Source organism: Pimephales promelas, chromosome 17 (genome assembly GCF_988280905.1).
Source record: "Pimephales promelas chromosome 17, fPimPro1.hap1.1, whole genome shotgun sequence".
Classification (NCBI taxonomy): Eukaryota; Metazoa; Chordata; class Actinopteri; order Cypriniformes; family Leuciscidae; genus Pimephales; species Pimephales promelas.
Window position 1 is genome coordinate 4,719,417 of NC_142785.1, and position 23,949 is coordinate 4,743,365.

Genomic DNA, 23,949 nt, shown 5'->3' on the forward strand with positions numbered 1-23,949 from the left:
AATCAGATTTCGGAGTTACCCAGCGCTACACAAAAACTAAAGACCACAGGAGGGATTCATCTAACTTACATTACACTGATTCTAGTCTCAGAAGATAAAACATTTAACGAGCATGGTACTCGCTTCCTGCTCGGCTACTGTTCGGACGCTCTTGCTTACTGCTCCGCACTTTGCTCTATTGCTTTTATATTTTCATCGCTCTATCGCTTTTATATTTTATCTCCTTTTATCACCTAATTTGAACTTCAGCAAATCAGCACAGCTTGATTACTCCAAAAAAGCTGAATTCTTTTCTCTGACTAGCCTCCCACTGAAAGATTACATTCCGGGGAAGGGAAAACACAACTGCCTACATTCAAAAGGATAAGAGAAAATGCCTCCTGCTGCACTAATTGCCAGAGACTTTTACAAAGGATTGCAGTTCTTGAAACAAAGTTACTTGTGGGGACCACCAAACCAGACAGAGCTTCGTCATGGACGCCCTCAGCATACAGCTGGTGAGTCCCATGAATCTAATGCTCCAGTACAGGCCATACTGAGTGTAGAGAAATAAGCCGATCAACTTACAAATCAATGGCACAAACAGGGTGTGAGACCCAAAAGCACTCGAGACATCAGATTGTCACGAGCATCACATATTGCTTCAGTAGCATCCTCTACCCCAAATACGGCTCTGACAAGAATTGCAAACACTGGTCCCCTACCACTGCCTGTACATCTTGAAAACAGATCTGAAGTATTAAAGGGATACTCTACTTTTTTTTTTGGAAATAGGCTTATTTTACCACTCCCCCAGAGTTAAACAGTTGAGTTTTACCGTTTTCAAATCCATTCAGCTGATTTTCTGAAATTTAGAAGAATATCAGTAACCAGACAATTTCTGGTCTCATTGACTTCCATAGTAGGAAAAAAATATACTATGGAAGTCAATGAGAGCAGAAACTGTCTAGTTACTGATATTCTTCTAAATATAAAAAAAATCGGCTGAATACATTCGAAAACGGTAAAACCCAATTGTTTAACTCAGGGGGAGTGCTAAAATAAGTCTATTTCCAAAAAAAAAAGTGGAGTATCCCTTTAATGAAGGAGGAATCCCTGAATGTGATCGAACATAGACTGAATCAGCCAGTAGCTAACACTGATGCTAACTGGAGCTCAAGATCGAGCAGAAAAACCATAATCAGAAACATTATTAGCAAGGATACAACAACGTACTGCCGTAAATAAAAATTTCTGATGTAAATAGGGAACTTCAGAACATTCCGATGAAACATAAGACGGCAAATCGACAAATCAAAAATTATATTCATAAAGAGCAATCAGAAGGATTTCAATGAACTTTTTGAAACACTTAAAAGACTGAAAGTTCAGACATTCATCAGTGGGCCACTCCCAGCAAGAGGAACAAACAGATTCAACCAAAAAACGGCAGGCCGCACCCAGCCCCTCCTCCTCCCCCTCCTCCAGTGAGAGCTCTTCAGCCTCTGCCACAGCGCCAGGGCTCACACCCTCCTCTATCTTCTCGAGGTGAACCAAAAACAACTGATATCAGCTGTCAGTAATATGTGCCGGGTCCCCGCTATGATAACAGTAACTTTCGTAAATGTTTACAAAACAAGCGCAAACCCTGTGTGCCCGAATCTTTCTCTATTGCTGTTCAATTACATGATAGAAAATCTACAAAGCCGTACAGCAAAGCCATCTAATCTGGTGCCTATCCCATGCCAAACTAAGATTGCTGTGGGGACAAAAAGTAAGACTGTTAAATTAGCACTTTTAAACATCAGCTCACTTAAAAATAAATCACTTCTAGTCCACGACTTAATAACCACACACAACCTGGACTTTATGTTTTTAAATGAAACTTGGCTCGAAGACAGCTGCAGTGCAACAGTCCTCAATGAAACATCCCCTCCAAACTTTACTTTTATGAGTGTCTGAAGAGCTTGTAAGAGAGGTGATGGCTTAAAAGATGTCTGTGAATGTAAGCAAATGTCATTTGGAAATTGTCCTGGGTATTGTGTTAAAAGGTGCACCACGTATATGTTCTATTGGTGTATTAATTCATTCAAGTGTCTTAACTAGATATATTCAAGTGAAATTTAAGGGTATGTTCTTTATGTTTAAGCTGTTAAAATGTTAAGACTAATTATTTTAAGTTATAAGTATACGATTATGGTCACCACATCCATGCCGATCTACTCCACGTTCTCCAGGTCATCGTGTTCTTCCTCTGATTCCCTCTCCTCCATTGAGAGGTCCCTGAGCTCTGACAGTGGCACCAGCTGACCCGCTTGGTTCAATCCCATTGGCTGAATCACATTGTCCCTGTTTAGGAAAAGGTGTGAGTGTTGTTAGAGCAGTGTGTACAATGTTTTGATAAGTGGTTTAAGTTCCTTACTTTGAGAGTTTGTTAAAAAGACTGATGAGCCGGTGAGCTTCCTCCTCTTTCTCATCCTCTGTCATTCCCTCCATGGGATCAGGCTGCTCCTCTTCCACCTGTCCCGTCACTGGGTTCACGCGGTCTTTAACCTGCCGGTACTCCTCGGTGTCGGAGTCAGAGTCGCTAGAGTACCGTGTGCCTGATGAGGAGGCATGTGATCTTTGACCTCCTAGCAAGCCTCTAGTGGCCAGAAGCCCAGCAGCGTTCCCATATCCAGTGTACTTGATGAAACGTCTCACTGAAATATCCAAGAAAAACTCTGCATATTAGGTCTTGGGGGTAAAACTCATAGGTATAGAGTGGTTGAAATGGAAATAGATGAATGGAAAAGTGTAATAAAAAAACAATAATAATAATAAACGTCTTATCACACTATAAATGTATACATTTAGCTATTGAATGCAAGTTCCATGGTCAGTTGCAGACAGTTTCCTAGTTTTTTCTCTCCTTTTAGTTGCAATCATCATACACTTGTCAAAACGAAAAGTCAAATTAGATTCGCCAGTTTCTGTCAGTCCCACCCACTACGTTATCTTTAGGACTTAAGGAAGTAATAGTAGATTCATGCTTTTGTGGAGTTGAAGTTGAAAATGCCTCCTATCTCAGTGTCATGTTTTTCTGAACTCCATGGAACGCCTTCGTTATAGTCTTGAGTTTTCCACTGGGAACGAACACGTCACAATATTCCTCATTTAAATATTACCCAGCCAAGGTAAACATTAATTAAAGGGGCGTGGCCCGCTTGAGTTAGTGTGTTTCAACTGCCGCCGGTTATGGGAAGGGACGTGACATTCCCATCCCAAACACGCTTGAAGCGGTTGACCAATCGCAACACACTGATTCTGATTAAATTAAACACTGATTAAATTATTAGCCCCGGCCCGGCAGGTGTCGTAATACCAGTTTCGGCCACGGGAGGCGGTATGCGGGCGGGCAACGTTACCACCAGCCAAACTGCAGTAACACGAGTAAGTCGCGCTCGCGCCGGCTTCTTGTGTGTACTTGAACCTGATGTCATGTCATGTGGAAATACAGCCCGCTACTAAATTTCAGTTCAGGGATGAGTTAAATAAATGATTGGTCAATATTATGCATGAGGAACCTCCATTCTGGTAAGTTGTAACATATCTTTCAACAGTGTTCGTGTTCTTTTACCATTAGCTAGTGGAGATGATCGGTTCACGTGCGCTAGGGATCTGTCGTCTAACATTTGCAAGCGCCAAAACTGCATTGTTTGAATTGCGTAATAAAATGAACAGAATCTGAGAGCTGAGATCGGTCTCCGTGTCCTTTTCTGTGCATGACAAATGGATGTGGCGTGAGAGTGTGTGAAAAGTTGTGTGTCTCACGGTGAATTTGTGAGAGTTGGCAGCTCTGAAAGACGCTAGCTTGGTCCACATCAGGGAATACTGTCTGTCAAATTTATTCAAACTAATGATAAAAATGTAACATGAACAAAACGAATACCATAAACTAAAAATGCCTTGGCTTTAATTTTCCCATATCGTTGAAATGCACCGGCTTGTCTATGAGACGGCCTTTATAATTTAGTATTGAGATGTTGTTCATTTAGTCTCTAATCTCTGAAAAGCTCCAAATGATCCACGTGAAACTGCGGTCTTCCAACCTTTTACTATTAGTTTTTACTGATTAATATGCGCGAGGGAGACCCGCTCGCCCGTGTTGTTTAACCCTTGTGCTGCATTAGATTTTTAACACCGTTGAGTGCATTAAGGACCAAAAATGGCCACATATTAAACATTGCCTAAAATATTATATATTATTATTATTTTCCACTTTTACTGTGATAATGTAGGTTTTGTGTCTTGTTATTTTGTTATCAGTTGTCCCCTGTCTATTAATTATCCCAGGTGTTTATTATTTCTCACGCCCCCCTCGTTATCTGGTTTAGCTTGTTTGTCCCTCATTATTTAAGCCCTGTGTTTCTACCCTGCCTTGGTGAGTTCTTGTCTTATGTGATCTGTTAACGGCGGTGTTGGTTGTTCATGCTCCTGAGTCCAGTATGTTGTTGAGTTTGTAAATAAAGCGTGTGCTGCACATGGATCCACAGCCTTATCCTTCTTGCAACAGCACTAGCATCGTAACAGAAGAACTCACCATATCGTGATCCAGCAGCCATGCTTTCCCGGAGTCCAGATATCCAGATTCTCCGTCTTCATCAGGAGAGTCGGACTATTGAACAGTATGTAGCGGAGTTTATTGAACTGGCTCATCTCGCGCACATGAACACCCAATGTTTGAAGATATTCTTCCGTGGGGGATTAGAAGAACCACTCCGGTCTTTGATGCCCGATCCAGATCCGCACGGGTCTTTAGAATGTTACATCGACCTGGCGCTGTTGAAGAGCGGCTCTGCGTTTACTGTGTGCGTGGAGGAGAGCAAGCTTCAAGGGTCTGCGCTTCACGTCAGCCCAGCCGAGCACACGATTCACGTCAGTCCTGTGAGTGAGTCATTGAGTCCAGTGAGCGAACCATTGAGTCCAGTGAGCGAACCATTGAGTCCAGTGAGCGAACCATTGAGTCCAGTGAGAGAACCATTGAGTCCAGTGAGCGTGTCTAGCCCTGTGACGCGCCGCCGCAGAAGGAGAAGGAGGACTCGTTCGGCTCGCCAGGCTCTGGTGAGTGTACCAGGACTCCTCGCCCTGCCGGCCCCGCCTCTGCGCCTCGCCCTGCCGGCCCCGCCTCTGCGCCTCGCCCTGCCGGCCCCGCCTCTGCGCCTCGCCCTGCCGGCCCCGCCTCTGCGCCTCGCCCTGCCGGCCCCGCCTCTGCGCCTCGCCCTGCCGGCCCCGCCTCTGCGCCTCGCCTTGCCGGTCCCACCTCTGCGCCTCGCCCTGCCGGCCCCGCCTCTGCGCCTCGCCCTGCCGGCCCCGCCTCTGCGCCTCGCCCTGCCGGCCCCGCCTCTGCGCCTCGCCCTGCCGGCCCCGCCTCTGCGCCTCGCCCTGCCGGCCCCGCCTCTGCGCCTCGCCCTGCCGGCCCCGCCTCTGCGCCTCGCCCTGCCGGCCCCGCCTCTGCGCCTCGCCTTGCCGGTCCCACCTCTGCGCCTCGCCCTGCCTGTCCCGTCTCTGCGCCTCGCCTTGCCTGCGGCCTTCAAGCTCCGGGAGGCTTTTTCTGTGGATTTTCCCAAGTATTTTTTGGGAGGGGGCAGCAGGTATCCTGTGAGGGTCATGGAGGCAATGTGGCCTTGGACTTCGCCTCGTCCTGCTCCGCCCTGGCCTTCGCCTCGTCCTGCTCCGCCCTGGACTTCAGCTCGTCCTGCTCCGCCTTGGACTTCAGCTCGTCTTGCTCCGCCCTGGCCGTCGCCTGATCCTGCTCCGTCCTGGCCGTCGCCTGGTCTTGCTCCGCCCTGGCCGTCGCCTGATCCTGCTCCGCCCTGGCCGTCGCTTCGTCCTGCTCCGCCTTGGACTTCAGCTCGTCTTGCTCCGCCCTGGCCGTCGCCTGATCCTGCTCCGCCCTGGCCGTCACCTGGTCCTGCTCCGCCCTGGCCGTCGCCTCGTCCTGCTCCGCCCTGGCCGTCGCCTCGTCCTGCTCCGCCCTGGCCTTCGCCTCGTCCTGCTCCGCCCTGGCCTTCGCCTCGTCCTGCTCCGTCCTGGCCTTCGCCTCGTCCTGCTCCGCCCTGGACTTCAGCTCGTCCTGCTCCGACCACGCTCTGCGGTCCAGGCCCGCCTGGGCTATATCCTTGCCCGGTTCCCCTGCACGGGCCTGGCCCTCCGTCCCTCCCCCGGACCGCCTCCGCTTCACCGCCCACCTGAACTTTTTTTTGTTTTTATGGGCGTCAGGAGCCGCCCATAGGGGAGGGGCTATGTGATAATGTAGGTTTTGTGTCTTGTTATTTTGTTATCAGTTGTCCCCTGTCTATTAATTATCCCAGGTGTTTATTATTTCTCACGCCCCCCTCGTTATCTGGTTTAGCTTGTTTGTCCCTCATTATTTAAGCCCTGTGTTTCTACCCTGCCTTGGTGAGTTCTTGTCTTATGTGATCTGTTAACGGCGGTGTTGGTTGTTCATGCTCCTGAGTCCAGTATGTTGTTGAGTTTGTAAATAAAGCGTGTGCTGCACATGGATCCACAGCCTTATCCTTCTTGCAACAGCACTAGCATCGTAACATTTACCAAGTTAAATCTTTTAACCAGCATCAGTCCTCATCATAACTACCAAAAATGTATTCAATTTCAGGATTTTAACCCTTTAATTACCAGTTTTGTTTGCGAAACCATCGATTTGTATAAGAGGAAAAAACACAAAAATTCAATTATTTTCAATAAACTAAATGCAAAGAGAAAACTTTAGATTTGGATTATCACAGTCCCACTTTGCAAAAAATCCCACTTAGCGCGTTAGAGACCAAAAATGGCCACCTATTAAACATTGCCTATTGCCTAAAATAAGGTGCATTTCCACCCATAGGGAATAAATATGTAGTGACGTCATCTGGTGGAATACACTATATAATGCAAATATAATGCTTTTGCTTCAAAATGAAAGGATGTTTGTGCAAAAATCATGTTTCATGTATTACTGACAGCCTCAGATTTAAACAACGTTTTAATGGGTTTCAATGGGCCATTTTTGGTCTTTACGGTGCTGAGTGTTACTATTTGATCTACACAGTGTGTGTTATACATATTTTGCAAAATGGGATCACATTTTTTACATGTATCCAAAAAGTCACAATTTTGCCAAATTTCATACCATTTGCATTAAAACAGCCAAAATGGTCAAAGAAATTAAACTGCAAAAGACCAAAAATGTCCCTAATGCAGCATAAGGGTTAAAGACATGAGTGCACGCGGCCGCGGAGGTATTTTTCTGGAGGTATACTGCCGCCATCTGGTATGGAATATGGTGTATGATTTGATTTTTTATCCCAGAGGGCACCTTTAATATTTATTTTTAAAAATCATAATAATTCGTATGTCTATACTGTCATCATACTTGATAGAAAACAGGGTTGTTTTGTTATTTCGGTTTTTACATTTTGTGTTGCATTGTATTTGTTCAATCTGTTTTTGTGGTAATTTGGCGTGCAGTTTGAGTGCGGTACCGTTCTCTTTGCAAAGCACGAAGAGCAGGTCGGCAGCGCAGTGTTTGAGCTCAGTGTCCAGGTTGGTCATCAGTCTAACCAGACGATTCCTCAAGGTGTTGCCCTTCTCAGGTTTAGTGCTGGCATCTCTTAACGGAGGCAGAATCTGTACTCGTGAGAAAACATGCAGTTTGATATAAAACAATGCAAGTGTTTTATTAGACAATTTTGCCTCATGATAACGTAAAACAGCAGTCGTGCCTGTTGTCTAAGGTAGCGTCTCGTGTCTCTGTGACCTCTGGAGCACTCGCTCAGCAAGTTCAGCACAGGGGTCAGTCTCTCTTTGACCTTTTCACCCTGCATGTAAAACACCACTGCGTTAGAAAAGCCATCGTTGCACATGTCATGCTAAAATATATGCGAGTCAGATCATATAGTTTGTTTAATCCACTTTTAAAGATTATTTATTCCCTTCTCCCTTCTTCCACCCTCTCTGACCCTATATATATATATAAACTATTTTAATATTTTAAACCGTAATAATATTTTACCATTTTTTCGATCAAATAAATGCAGCCTTGGTGTGCAGAAGAGACCTTTTTTTCTTTGAACGTCACCGTGAATTGCTAATATTTTAGTGGTGACTGACTTTTGGAAGGCTCTTAAAGACATTAAATAGACTTATTTCTCCCTAACTGCTGCTTTTCACGACACAGTTTAGGAGTTTTAAGTTCCGAAAGTTGTTTTCACAGGATAATTACCGTAAATTAAAGAACACATACACAGCTGGATCGTTTCCATAATGACTAATGCCCTTAAACAATGGCAAAAAAATACCAAGAAACTGACGAACGCAATCCTTAGTAAATCACCTTGCATGATTCATTTAAATACTCTCATATATGTTGTGTCTGAAAGGGAAACTCCCACAAATAAGGTCAGCCGTAAAAATAACCCTGTCAGTGCTAATATTTCACTCACTGCGTGTCTTATCTTTAGTAAATCCTGACAGTTGTTTTTCAGTAGTGCCTGTTAGTAAATCTGGCCCTAAATCTCAAAATATCAAGGACAATATGATTCATGATATCCCTTTCTCTGTTGTCTCCATCTTTCTGTTCTTTCCTTATTTCTTTCTTTCACCCTGTTTTTACCTGCTCCAGTTTTCTCTCCATGTACACGAGTAGGCTTTGCACACAGTCCATGTTGACTCCGTTCATCTGGTGTGAGTCTGGAGCCAGAGGCACAGACACCAGAACGTCTAGACAACTCAACGGGAGAGCCGACAGCATGTTCACTGCATGCCTGAGAGAAAGACAGATGTGATGTCATGCTAAAATCTGTTCTGTTTTAATTCAATGTTCAATACTGTTGATTATTTAAAACAACATCAGTCTGTAAAAGCTTGTATTTTACGTAAATTAGTCTATAAATGTTGGCTATTTAACCCTTGTGCATCCTTATGGTCATCACTTTGCCTGTGCTAATGCTGCTAACTGCATGAAATTTGGCACAGGTGTGTATTTTTATTGGAATTTTGCTATTTCATCACCATTTCCTTTAAAGAAAATCTATTTTGCACCACAAAATAGTTCCTCTCTGCACCTTTTGGACCAAATGTCCCCATTGAAACCCATTAAAACTGACATTTTTAATCCCGGGTCATTTAACTGATGCAGTCTTTTTGTAAGAGGCTTTCATTCTGTGGCAAGGCTTCAAAATTTACATTTTTACAAATAAAACATTTCAGGTAAGTACATTTTTCAGGTTTGGCCTACAAAGCAAACACTCGCTTTATTATTATTATTATTTTTTTGTTTTGTTTTCTGCTTTGGCATATTATAGAGCCAATTGGGTAAATTATGCAACAATAAGTGTGTGAGTGTGTTGGTTTGAATGTCAGAGTGAGGTTGATGTGTGATTTTAAAAAAAATATGTGTGTGAGAAAAACTCAACAGCAAATCCAATCTCTGTGTGCACCAGTGGAGACACCAACCTCAAATTGGGAACACAACTTATTTAGATATTTGATTTTCTAGCAGTTTTAGAGTTCAACTTGTTTCATAAAATATATATCTTACCCCCCAGAGTTAGATAAGTCCATACATACCTTTTTCATCTCCGTGCGTGCTATAAGTCTGTTTGACGCACCCACCACTAGCCTAGCTTAGCACAAAGACTGGATGTGACTGGTTGCAGCTTTCATACTAATCCAAATTAGTGGCAAAATAACGCAAACATTTTCCTATTTACATGTTGTGATTTGTATAGTCACAGAATGTACAAATAACAAAGTCAAATGAGTCACAGACATCTTTTAACCGTATAAAACCTGGGAACTATTCTCTGAAGGCGAAGCACTGCTACTTTGACGGAGTGATAACCGCATCACCGGCGGAGACACGCCGTGGTGAGGAGCGGAGAGTTCGCTCAGTGTTTGGGTAACAGAGTCAGCAATTTATAAATAGTAAAAGCGTAGTTTAGAGTCATGGGTTTTCGCTCTATTGTAAATAGCTGCGACAGTAAACAGGGGAGGTAACAGGGTTGTAGTACTCGAGACTCGGACTCGGTCTCGAGACCATATTTTAATGGTCTTGGTCATGTCATGGACTCGTGTGCATTTTTTTTTTAGGACTCGGACTTATTCCCGAGTCCACTCGAGTTCAATTCAAAATATTTTTCATGATTATTAATGTATGTTAATAAAATATTTCTTTAAATTGATTGACACGCCCAGTGATTGGTGATTTTCTAGTGTGCAACTGTGCATGACAAATTGTAATAAAATTACTTTTAACACCACCTACTATGAGGCCTTTTTACCCTAAACTGATCATATTTTTTAAACTCTAAGTAAATTCAGTAAAAAAAAAAAAAAAAGGATTTCTCTAAGTAAATAAAAGTAAATTAGGTAATCAACCCTCACTGGTCTCGACTCGGACTCGACCGTCTCTGGTCTCGGACTCGACTCGGACTCGACTCTCTATGGACTCGGTCTTGACTCGGACTCGACTCTCTCTGGTCTCGGTCTCGACTCGGACTCGAGTGAGGTGGTCTCGACTACAACACTGGGAGGTAATACCATGTTTCACAGAATTCCAACTAAAAACGCTGACTGGATGAAGAAATGGCTAACTTACTCTGGATATTGATCCAAACACACCTTATAGATTAAGGGACATTATGTTTGCTCGGTACATTTCAATGGACGACTATTTTGAAAAAATGGAACGACTATTTTGGAAAATTTGCCACACGGACCATAATGTGCTGAAGGATACGGCTATCCCATCGATAGCACAGACAGGACAAGTGGATCACCTGCGGCTGAGGTAAGTGTTCCGTTATGTTTTTAGATGACCTACTGTAACAGTGCCATTAGCCAGAGCTAATGTAACGTTAGTGACACTATTATATGATTAGGGTATGAATATGTTTTTATCTTGATGCGGTGCGGACGCGCTTGGAAAAAAAACGAGCGCGTTCACCGCGTTGAACTTGCACCCTGCGCGCGGCGCGCCTAGTAGCCTAAATTTGAAATCACCATGGAAATAACGAACTTGAGCGTGCAAAAGGGTACGATAGGCTGTGAGTTCATTGTGCAAAAACAATTTGTGCTATTACTTTCCCCTTATTCTATCCTATAGTAATGCGATTTTACTGTATATTATATACTGTTGAATACATTTGGTTCAGCTAATAAATTGCATTTAAAATATATTGATTCCTGTAATAATAATTATTTATTCATGTGATATTTATAAATCTGGGTGCGTTTTTGGTTGGAAATCAATGAAACATGGTACTGTATTACCTGGTCTCCCCTGTTTATTGTCACAGCTCATACAATAAAGCAAACACCCATGATAAACTATGCTTTTCTATAGTAATTGCTGACTCTTTACTCCAACACTAAGGCGAACTCTCTGCTCCTCACCACGGTGCGTCTCAGGTGATTGTTATCACTGCCCAAGTAGCAGTGCTTCGCCTTCAGAAAATATAGTATTTATACGGTTAAAAGATGTCTGTGTCTCATATTGCCTTGATATTTGCACACTCTGTGACTATACAAACCACAACATGTAAATAGGAAAGCGTTTGCGTTATTTTGTCACTCATTTGGATTAGTATGAAAGCTGCAACCATTCACATCCAGTCTTTGTGCTAAGCTAGGCTAGCGGTGGGTGCGTCAAACAGACTTATAGCACGCACGGAGATGAAAAAGGTATGTATGGACTTATCTAACTCTGGGGGGTAAGGTGAATAGGCTAAAGTCCCAAAAAGTCGGAGTGTTCCTTTAAAAATGAGACCAAACTTACATCTCTGCCCCCAAGCTTCAAATGTTTATGACAGTTTTTTGACAAAGACATTTTTGTCCACTATGCACCTGTGTAACTTTTTTAATTGATGCACAAGGGTTAAACCGAAAATAAAATAAAATATTGTCCTTTTGAGAAGTTTATGCATTACATAATTCATATGAGTGAAGATGAGGAGAAAAGCAGACACAGATGCACATGGCTTTCAGAAGAAGGAAGAGCCTGTGCTCACTGTGACACTTGAGGCACACACTGGTCAATTTATAGATATGAGAGAGAAATACTTTGAAAAAAGAAAAAACTAATTCCTCATTTTCAATAGCTTTCACGAACTGATACGATGCAGGTGTTACTAAAGGAAGGCAATCGCGCATCTGTCAGTCAAATTAATATGTTCTCTTTATTAATAGTATTATAATTATTGCCTGCACACCGTGTGTGGGCTTAATGCCTTTTTTAATGTCATGACCTTTAGAATTAAATGCTCCAAGTTTTACTAAATAAATAAAAACACATAGAACACATAAAAATTATTAAAAATACACAATAAATACAATTAAATAAAATTATTGGTAACATACACTACCGTTCAAGTTTTTTTAGTCGTATAAAGTCAAAACCAACAATACTGAGAAATATTATTACAATTTAAAATAAATATTTTATGTTATTTATTTCAATTAGCTTTTTTTGTTGTTGCTTGATTATTATTATTATTAATAATAATAATAATAATATGCTCACCAAGGCTGCATTTTTTTAATAACATTTTATAAAAAAAATACAGTAAAAACAGTACTATTATAAAATAGGATTACAATTTAAAATAAATATTTTATTTAAATTATTGTAATTATTATTGTATAATTATTTTGGAGTCTTATTTTTATTCTATTTTAATACTGTTTTCTATTATATTTCACTTAGTGTGTGGGTGTGTGGGTGTTTGTCACGTTGTGTGTGTGTTTGTCACACAATATATATATATATATATATATATATATATATATATATATTGGTAGGATTTACAAGATCATGACAAACACACACACAACATGACAAACACACAGTGAGGTTAATATTGAACCGCAGCCTCCAGTGTCAATCGCCGGTCCGCCTCTTGAGGCCAGGGGAGTGAGGTTTATTTGCCCAGCTCTTACTTGCTTGCCTCCGTTACCCTCACCCCATAAATCTCACTCCCATCCTGGTCACGGGTCACGGTACCAATATAACAATGAGCGCAATTTGAACCGCAGCCTCAACCCAGAATATTAATATAGAGCAATATAAACATTTATCAACACTAACCCTTTTAATTCATCTGTAGCTTCTTCCTCCTCACAGGACACCATCAGACAGTAACGCAAAACTGCAGCCAGGTGGCGATAGAGAGATGCAGCTTCCTGGTGGTAGACATAATATGAACCTTGATGTTAACAATTTATATCAGTTTATTCACTGCAATGTGGGTTTACTACAGTATTACTACAATCTGATACATCACATTGTTTGTAAGGGAGGTGAGTGAGCATGAGTGTGATTTTGTCTGCATATACCCACCTCTTCAGGTTCTTGAGTGTGTGTGCTGTGTGTGATATTAAAAAGGATCTTCAGAGCCTCCTGAGCCTGCTGTGAGGCCTCCACACTCACAGGAGGCGCTGCAGGATCCAGCATGACCTCATACTGTTCCTTCCACTGAACTGCTAAACACATCTCCAGCACTGTGGTCAACAGCGACACTCCTCCCTTCTAAAAATCACCCAAAACGCCAATACAATATGTAGATTGCAATGTGGCCGTCGGTCAATACACAGCAGTTTATACTACCATTCAAAAGTTTGAGCTCAGTATGATATCTTGTGAGCATTTATTTGATCAAAAATGAATTAAAAACAGTAATATTGTGAAAGATTAGTATTTATTTGAAATGGATAGTTTCTGCAACACCATTTTTGATCCATTTAATGCTGGAAAAAAAAATCTCACTGGCCTCAAACTTTTGAATGTTAGCATTTGATACGAAAAAAAATTATTTATACTTATTTTTTTTAATAATTTTTAAAAATGCAAATAATAGAAGGAGAAAAGTAGATACTTGTTTCAGCTGTGCTCTGAGTTCAGGTCTCAGCGCCGTCAGTAAAAACATGAACCGGAGAGTGTAAAATTGGCCACAAGGGGAAGATGCAGACTGAAACTCTTTACTTAGCTTTTCTGTCAGACCACAGAGGAGACTGAAGAACACGAACAGTAGTGGGAGAGAAAAGAAAAAAAGCACATGACATGCAAATATATTTAGTTTCAGTGAATACAGTGCTCCCAAAAACACTTTAGTAGCAGAAATGTATTCAATTTTCACAATGAATTTTAACCGAGGGGTCAAGCTTTCCCTGGTAAGCACAAGTAGGGCCCATTGAGTTACTGTGTGAGAGTTTTTCTAAAATGAAATGGTGAAATGCTGGTGAAGTGAGTCTCAGAGCAACTCTGGAGATGAAGTTCATTCTTCTAACCCTACTTAATGGAGTGTGAAGCTTTTCGTTTCTTAAACAACCAAGACATCATGGCCACATTCCAAGATTAAAAATGTCAAGATTCATCAGTCTCAAATTGTAAAAGAATGATTGGGAGGGAGCATGAATAATCATTTTCACTCATTAGTCCAGATTTTAAACTCAATGAAAGTCTTTGGGATGGGCTGGAGGAGACTTTACTTTACAGAGGGATTGACTCTTTGTTGTCAATACAAGCTCTTCACAAATGTATGCACCTCTTCATGGAAATAACATTTATCTCTGTACAGTCTACTCCATCCCAAAGACTTTCAAAGAATTTAAAGGGATAGTTCACTTTGAAATACATTTTTGGTATGTTTTAGCTTACCTCAAGGGCATCCAAGATGCAGGTGTCTTTGTTTCCGCAGTAGTTTCAATTTTGATATTTTTAGGTCAAACCGTTCTTGTCTGTCAATCATATAATGGAGGTCTATGGTCACCACCTCAAAGAGCATGCACAGAGAAGCCCAAATTAAACATGATTTAATGACTCGTAAATGTAAGTACACATTGATGGCCTAAGACACGAAACGAGCGGTTTGTGTGAGAAAACGAACAATATTTATATCGTTTTACCTTGTGTAATCACAGCCACGTCCAAAGCGGTGGAAGTGATCTGAAAAAATCAATGTTGTCTGTTGATATATCGAAATCGTCTTATCGAAACATAAATATGTTTAGATCTTCACAAATGAAGGGTAACACATCTGAAATCTCTGTGTAATCAATGAGTGACGAACCCACGCAAAACAACACCTCCGACGCTTGTGCAGACCGAAGCTCCCGCGCCCTCAGATCACTTGGACGTGGCTGTGATTACAAGAGGTAAAAACGATATAAATACTGTTGGTTTTCTCACACAAACCGCTCGTTTCGTGTCTTAGGCCATCAATGTGTACTTACATTTACGAGTCATTAAATCATGTTTAATTTGGACTTCTCTGTGCATGCTCTTTGAGGTGGTGACCATAGACCTCCAATGACAGACAAGAACGGTTTGACCTAAAAAAAATCAAAATTGAAACTACTGCGGAAACAAAGACACCTACATCTTGGATGCCCTTGAGGTAAACTAAAACATACCAAAAATTAATTTCAAAGTGAACTATCCCTTTAAGGTCTAGACTCAGGGGTGCCAATTCATGTGTGAAAATGTGTTTGAGTTTGAATTATGTTGAAATGGCTCATACCTGAGTTCACTGGCTCTCTCTTGTGCCCAAGCACTATTGTAAACAATGTTACACAAGATTTTCATGACTTCCTTCCTGGTTGCTTCATCATCATCATCATCTTTTTCTTCCTCTTCCTCCGCTCCTCCAACGCTTCCTCTGCTGTCTCTTTTACCAGGTGAGAGAGCTTTATAAACGCTGCTCCTCCTGCGAGAAGGTACGAGGCTGATGTTTGAAAACGTGCTAGCCTTGCGATCACCACACCAATTGCTCCAGACCGCATCACTGGTTACAGCCAAAGAACCCTCGTCTTCCTCACCACCGTTATCATCCTCATCTGCTCGGCCTAATTTGCTCTCGGAAATGGACAAAATGACGTCATCGTAGGGGTCAACATCACTGTCGGTGTCTTCTTCTGGAATAGGTGCATTGCTGATGCCGCCCAGGTGGGCTAGAGTGAGCAGTGCTCTGTCAGTGATGAGAGGTCCCAAAACCTTTTTGTCCCTCGAGAGGATTCGTAGGGATCTCAGACACTCTTTCAGCAAACGCCCTTGCGGTTCAGTCTGGAGGAACCTGATCAGAACTGTAGCCAGAGCCTGAGGGCAAGAGAGGGAAATGCAAACGAACAAAGGCTTATGGTGTTTTTAAGAATGGTTTACGTTTGTATTTATTTATAAAAGCCAAGGTTACCTGTCTCAATATGACGTCTGGGTCACTGGACTCATCGTAGTCTGAATCCGAGTCTGACACATAATCCCGCACTTTATTCTTTCTGAACTGCGGTGACCCCCCCCCCAAAAAAAAAAAAACTATTATAGGAATGAACCATTTTGAGTATGCTGTGAATCATGCATTCAATTTGTGGGAGTTTTTTTTTTGTTGTTGTTACATGGCAGGCCAACAGAGATTAAGATATAACAGTGATTAGTTTTGGTGGTGCAAGTGATCCAGAAATTGTACATGACAACTTTAACCCCCTGGTAGAGTGCTGCAAACGTATTCTGTAGGCCAACGACAAATCCCTCGACAAATATCCTATTGGATTGGCTTTTGAATTATTGAAGAATAAAAGGTCTGTGACTAACAAAAGCTTATACACATTTTGTTCATCAGGATAATGTGAATTTTATGAATTTTGACTTTTCCTCACAATCACAGTTTATAACTCGCAATTGCTTTTGTGATTATTAAAGGAGTAGTTCACTTTTAAAGAAACTTTTGCTGATCATTTACTCACCCCCATGTCATCCAAGATGTCCATGTCTTTCTTTCTTCAGTCGAAAAGAAATTAAAGTTCTTGATGAAAACATAACAGCATTTTTCTCCATATAATGGACTTCAATGGGAACCAAACGGTTCAAGGTCCAAAAGACAGTTTCAGTGCAAACTGTTCAAAAGGCTTTAAACGATTCCAGACGATGAATAAGGGTCTGATCTAGTGAAACGATCGCTCATTTAAAAAAAAAGTTTGAACAAATCTTTCCCCGAGTCAATTCGTTTATTTCTTTCCTTGAATGAACCAAATGACACGAAAAAAGATTTGTTCATTTTGATGGACGAGTTCGAACAGGAGAGTGACGACACGAACGTGCATCACAGAACAGAGCAAGGCGAGCATTTGAGCTTATAAAACTTAAACTTTGTTATTTTTTTATTAAATGAGCGATCGTTTCGCTTGATCAGACCCTTTGACAGTTTGAAGTTTGCACTGAAAGTGTCTTTTGGACCTCGAACCGTTTGGTTACCATTGAAGTCCATTATATGGAGAAAAATGCTGAAATGTTTTCATCAAAAACCTTCATTACTTTTCGACTGAAGAAAGAAAGACTTGGACATCTTGTGAGTAAATTGTCAGCAAAAGTTTTTTTTTTTAAAGCGAACTACTCCTTTAACACAACGAGACTTGAAAGCGCCTTAGATGATTTTACCTGTTCGATGTGATATAGTTTAATGTCTGACAACCTCTGTAGTGCCATTTAGCTAACACAGTCTCATCCCAAAAAGTCATATAACTGACGTCTTGGGACGTTTTTTGACCATACGTCAATATCCGCCTTTTTAGGGCCCCCTTAAACGTCGGTAGATGGCGATCCCGGGCCGTCATACAACTGACGCTTTACCTTTAACGTCAGTTAGGTGACGGGTTAGGTTTAGGGTTAAGTTTAGGTCTGGGGTAGAGTTAGGATCCCATAACCTCATCTACCGACGTTTAAGGGGGCCCTAAAAAGGCGAATATTGACGTATGGTCAAAAGACGTCCCAAAACGTCAGTTATGTGACGTCTTCGGATGAGACCGGGTTGATTTAGCTACTTGTTAGCAAACTCATTTTACATGGTGTATTTTATATATCGTAGAATAAAATGCTTGTGTTCACCAGGGACCTTATTTCAAACATAATTGACGCCATGGGGTTTGGCCTACTATGTAATCCCCGCAGCACTTTGTTCCTTATTTAGGGGTCACACTTGTGACCCTTGGTGGTCAAAACAGACTGAAGACAATAAGTGTATTTTTTTTCTAATTTAATGAATGTTCAATATTTTGTTTCAATAATATTTATGCTTTAATATTTTGTATTTTACGGGTATTTCATGGTGGACAATATTCACCTTCAAATTATGCAGCATTTATGTCTATATTAAATGATAAATATTAGAACAATTATTTCAGATTTTTAATACGGTGAGTGTTTAAGTTAAAAATACAGTAAAGGTATAAAATCCAATGTAAGGCATGATTATGTAAATCATATGTAATACCATAGTGTAACCACTAGACCTGTAGTATGATTTTGCCAAGTAAGAAATGTTTTTGGATCAACATAATTTTTTTTTGGATCCTGGAACAACATTCCTTTCCGAAACCCTATCCCAAAACCGAACCCTACCCATAACTTATCCCTAAAATCAGAGGGAAATGATGTAGAAAGACATATCCCTGGTTGTAAGCATAGGAACATGTGAAATCACGTTCACCCCTTATGGGACTGTGTGTTACTTGGTTCCTTATCAGTATTTTCAAGCATAATTACATACAAACTTTTATTAGGTTTTGCATTTGGATATATATTTAGACATTATAAAAAAAAGCTTTGTTTTTTATGCCCCGTTCATTTACTATGTGTTCAGTTTGGACTGTGAGGATCACAAGTGTGACTATTTTGCCTTCTAATCAGGTCCACAATTTATGCGTGTGTGTTGAAGTACCACAAAATTTTGATAAAGTAAATTTTTGTTTCCTTGTCTAAAATGACTACCAGAGGGTTAATAATAATCAGTATGTTGGTAGCCTTAATGAATTCAAGAATTTAGAAAATAATACCTCTTCCAGCTCCTGCCTCTTTTCAGATTAAACAAGCAGCAAGAGACAGAAAAACATGAGAATCATTAAAACCACCCACAAGGTAAGACAAGATGTTTTTCTAAGTGTGCGTTATGTGTTTGCATGTTTTAACAAGCAGTAACAAAGCTGAAGGACCAAGGAGAAATACATCCCAGATAGCAAGGCGATACAGACACAATGTTGAGTTTTCACCCTAAAGTTTTCATGAAATCAAATTAAGCAATTCCTATTTTTTATGGAATACTGAAGTGTTTATTATGTGCCCTCATAACCTTTAATTGCGGGGGCGGGACAACCTGTCACTCACATGAGACTGACCAATAGCAAACCACAACCATCCAATCACACTGTAAAAATGAATATGCTTATACAATCAGTAAAATTGTGGCAACAGATTACAAGCAATGTTATTAATTAAATTGAACAAATTAGAATTGAGTAATAATTGATCAAATTATTCCTTAAAAGTTAACTATTTAAAATGAGTAAAGTTTACACCAAAAAAAATATATCTGAATAACAGACAGATGTCAAAGATTAATTATTTTATATTATCTTTAATTTATATTGCCAACATTGAAGACTTCTGAAGTTAACCGTAAAGAAAATCGTAATTTTAAAACAAACCTAAAACAAACACTGATCACAACAATGGTGACTTAATGTACTTTTTTGGGTAAGTTTTACTCATTTTAAATGTTTAACTTTTAAGGAATTAATTTGATTAATTGTTACTCAACTCTATTCTTAAATTTAATTAATAATATTGCTTGTAATCTGTTGCCACATTTTTTTTTTGATTAGATAAAGTGCATTAATTTTTACAGTGCAGTGACTGGAAGTTTTTCCAGAACATCCCTGATTTTATTCATTGATTTATTTACTTATACTTGTTTTTTTATTTTTTTTAAATTTCTAGTAATAGAACGTTTGTAACATTCATAACGTAACGTTTGTACCAATATTCTTCAATATATCTTTTGTGAAATTTCAACATTGTTTCAACAATTACTGAGGATGTAAAAAATTACGTTAATATTGTAATGTTAATTCAATGCAATTAACGTAGACACATCAACACCGACTTACTATCTGGAATGGAATTAGTAGGGAGCTTATGGTCTAAATATTAATAAGCTACAGGCCTGGGATCAGGTCAACTACTGCAGTATCAGCAAACTCAGGATATGCGGGAAATATTGTATGCCACAAAGTTTACGATTACATATAGTTAATATTTCTTGGTAAATTCAATATAATCTCAGATGTTTATTTGGGAAAAATCTATTAGAAATCAAAATATAAAATACATGAACTATAAAATAAATGTGGATAGCATAACATAGACAATTTGCTCGGGGAAGAACATTTGCTCGGGGAATTCATACATAGAAATCCCTGAATTTGAGAACATTTTAAAGGTACACTATGTAACTTAGCATCCCTCTAGCGTTTAAAAACAAAACTGCATCCATTTTGTGGAAGAACACAGTTTTGGTTGTGCTTCGGCTCTGCTTGACTGTGTGTATGAATATGACCCTGCACAAAAAGATAATGTTTTACAGTGAACTCTCTATACATATGTCAATTTATCTTTAAAATAAAATACCTTATTCATCTAGTCTGGGTTTCCTCATGCTACCTTGCCACAGCACGATTTTATTCACGCTGCTATAGGCAGCCTGGACACCATGAACCAAATTTTCACCTGAGATAGTGAACCAATCACAGAACAGGGAGGGAGCGGCAAGACGATGACGACGTATATGCGACACCGAAGCAGTTTGTTTATATCTATGGATCCATCGTGGCAGGGGACGTGAAGTTACCTTTTGATACAGCCTTTGTGTATACATTAATCTCCTAAATCTCTGACCCATCGTCTTTTTCCTCGTCTAATTTTCTGTCGCTCTACACACGTCATCTGGTATAATTGATTCGCAGTGTTGTGTACTCAAGACTCAGACACGGTATCAGACTCGGTCTCGAGTCCATATTTTAATGGTCTCGGTCTTGTCATGGACTCGTGTGCATTTTGACTCGGAATTGACTTGTACTCGATCATATTAGTACTCAGACTTTTTCCCGAGTCCACTCAAGTCCCATTCAAATTATGTCATGATTATTGCTGTATGTTAATATTTCTTTAAATTGTTTTATTGAAACGTCAACGTGAAAGGACCCAGGTCAGATGTGATGTGGAGGCTCTAGCTCATCTATATATTGAAAATGTCTTCCATAACTCAGTTTGCATATAAGAGCCACACAGAATTCGTGTGCAGTAATGTTATGTGAAAGAGCACTTACTGATTGTAATAATTTTAAGTCATAATTGTAATAAAATTACCTTTACACCACTATGTGGCCTTTTTACCATTACAGTGTACATGATTCCATTTGGTTTACTGTTTGAGTATGGTGCTAATTTTATTGTTACCACCAAATATTGGACATATTCTTGAATATATCTTTAAGTCTGGTTTGAGACCCAACCTTAGGTTATCCAACCTCTCTGGTCTTGCCTCGGACCAGACTCTCTTTGGTCTCGGTCTCGACTCGGACTCGATCCTCTATATGGTCTCGGTCTCGACTCAGACCTGACTCTCTCTGGTCTTGGTCTCGACCCGGACTCGACTCCCTTTGGTCTCGGTCTCAACTCGGACTCGAGTGAGCTGGTCTCGACTACAACACTGTTGATTCGATTTGCTATGAGCCCGTTTGATAGACATTCGTAGCACCCAATAATACAGCTCTGGGCATTCGTAAACCACGCCTCAAATACGAGAAAATGAACATGTGATTTCCAGACCACGTCTCATTCTCAATTTCAGGCTAATTTTCACCTGTTGAGTTATAAAAACGCCACCTTTGCTTTTATAACATTTCAAATCCGCAAACCCAAGCCATTGTTGATTTTTGTTTTATTACAAGCTCTGTTGCTTTCTCTGTTTGCCAGCAGACTCTCCTCTGTTCGGCGAGTTTTTAAAATGGGTGATCCAAGAGGTTCAAGAGATCCAAAAGGGAGGTTCAAGATTTAGCCTGTCAACCATAGCCGCGTTTCCACCGCAGGAACATTCTCCAAGAACTGGGGACTTTGGTGTGTACTCGGTGTGTTTCCCCTGCAGGAATGCATGAAGTTCTGGGTAAATATTCCCCCCTCAGAGTCCTAGCTTGCGAGACCGTACTTTTTTTTTTTTAAAGTTCAGGAACTTTCAGAGGTGGGACTTGGGCACCGAACATGCTGATTGGTTGAGTTCATGCTGCATTTTGATTGGTTGACTCCACGCAACATTTTATTTCAACCAACATCTGTTGCAGTAACAGTTAAATCAACAATGGAGTTTGAAAAATACAACCGATGGACTGACGACGAGGTTCAGTCTTTATTAAGCCTAAATTCAGAGCATGAAATCCAGCAGGAACTGTAAAGTAGCGCAAAGTCCGACAGTACGTCACCAGACTTGTAGGAAAGTCTATCCCTTTAACTGCATTTTCATGTTTCAGCACTAGAGGGCACATGTCTTTCACTTTACTGATAACGTCCCCTTTAAGATCATGCACTTTATACACCGCACGCGCTGGGTCACGATGAGCATGTCAAACTTCAAAGCTGTGTGCGTTCGTGCAGAAAAGTGAGTTTATTTCTTATTTCCTGTAGAAATGTGCACTATAATAATGTTGTTTATATTATTATAATGGTATATTAATCTTGCAAGTTGTATGTGCACAAGATAATGTTATTCGATACTCTGTCAGAAATGTTATTCGATGTCAGAAAGCTAACGTGCTAGTTCCTCATACAGTGTTATAATGTGTTGTCATATTAACATTTAAAATGTTAATCTGTTGCCATTTTACAGTTATTTGACATGCTATTATAATTGTGGAATTGCTTGTAAATTGTTGATTGTTGATCTTCTGTTCAGTATGAAAATATCTGTAGCAATTTAACAATGACTGTAATATCATTTTGCGTAATTTGTACTATTATCCTTTGTTTCAGACCACACACACATATACAAACATCCATGTACATGTTATTTATGTGCCCAGCATATTAAAGTTTCGGATGTAACTCTCCGAGCCCTTACTCTCTCACCGAAGTCACCAGTCTTTAAGGCCTATCTAAACAATCCAGAGTTCCATCTCTACAAGACTATTTGCCTAATCATAGTGTGAATGATCTTACACTACCCCAGACCGAACAAAGCTCTGTGCGTGTTATTTTGACGCTAAAGGGTGCCATTTGCGTTGGATTTAGACGAAATGTCAAAAACGTCACTATATGATGCCCTAGGATGAGAATGCGTTGGATAATTTAGGTGGAAACACAGCTCATGTCAACCTTTCTTACTCGTTGTGACAACTAACCTCATGCCCAGCCACACAACAAAAACCATCACTTATAATAGGCTTAGCATAGTGAATCAGGGTAAGACAAAAACATGTTTAAGAAGGACTGATGATGTATTGACTCATTGTTTAAATGTTGTTGACATAGTGTACCTTTAAAGACATTGCTACTGGTTTCTGTTTATTTTATTTAAATATATAAAGAGACCTCATTGTTCTTTCCTGTGAGTGTGTGTAGTGTCGAATATCACTCAGATATCCCTTACTTTTCTTCTCTCCCGCTGTTCCAAATCATAGAAGAAGCACTGTGCGTACTAGGAGAGAGAGAGAGAGAGCAATTAGAAATGAGCAATTACATAAAATGTGAGCTTTGAGTGCACAACTTGTGCAAAGTGGATTGTTTTATAATGACATGTATTGTCAGAGCAAATGTTATTAATACAGTGGTTTTGAAGCCACTAGACTGAACATAATCACAGTTAATTGTTAGTACCTCTCGATTAAATTGCTGTAGTTCTGCCTTGAGTCCTTTCTGATCGTCCTCTCTGATAAACTCAATAATCCTCTCCACATTCATCGCTGCAAGATAAACACAAATGCACGCACATGCACGAATATTAAAACATTCTCCAAAAAAAAGAGGCAAGGACGAGGTCCAGAAATCCGAGAACACATGAAGAATCTGTGATTTAAACTAGAAAATAAACACAATTTTAGGGGTTTGAAAAATCCCAA

The 23,949-nt window shown here is 40.3% G+C and overlaps 1 protein-coding gene across 1 annotated transcript; it reads right to left on the minus strand.

The window, feature by feature from the left end:
* Positions 1–1,481: 1,481 nt before the first annotated feature.
* Positions 1,482–23,791, minus strand: LOC120470364 (chaperone Ric-8A). Its single transcript, XM_039659904.2, has 13 exons — positions 23,708–23,791; positions 23,481–23,528; positions 18,841–18,858; positions 16,209–16,295; positions 15,540–16,114; positions 13,896–14,031; positions 13,361–13,549; positions 13,109–13,203; positions 8,636–8,786; positions 7,746–7,841; positions 7,506–7,650; positions 2,402–2,681; positions 1,482–2,328 (listed from the first exon to the last, which is right to left on the minus strand). The coding sequence occupies exons 1-13, from the start codon at positions 23,789–23,791 to the stop codon at positions 2,199–2,201; spliced, it is 2,034 nt and encodes a 677-aa protein (XP_039515838.2). The 3' UTR covers positions 1,482–2,198.
* Positions 23,792–23,949: the final 158 nt, after the last annotated feature.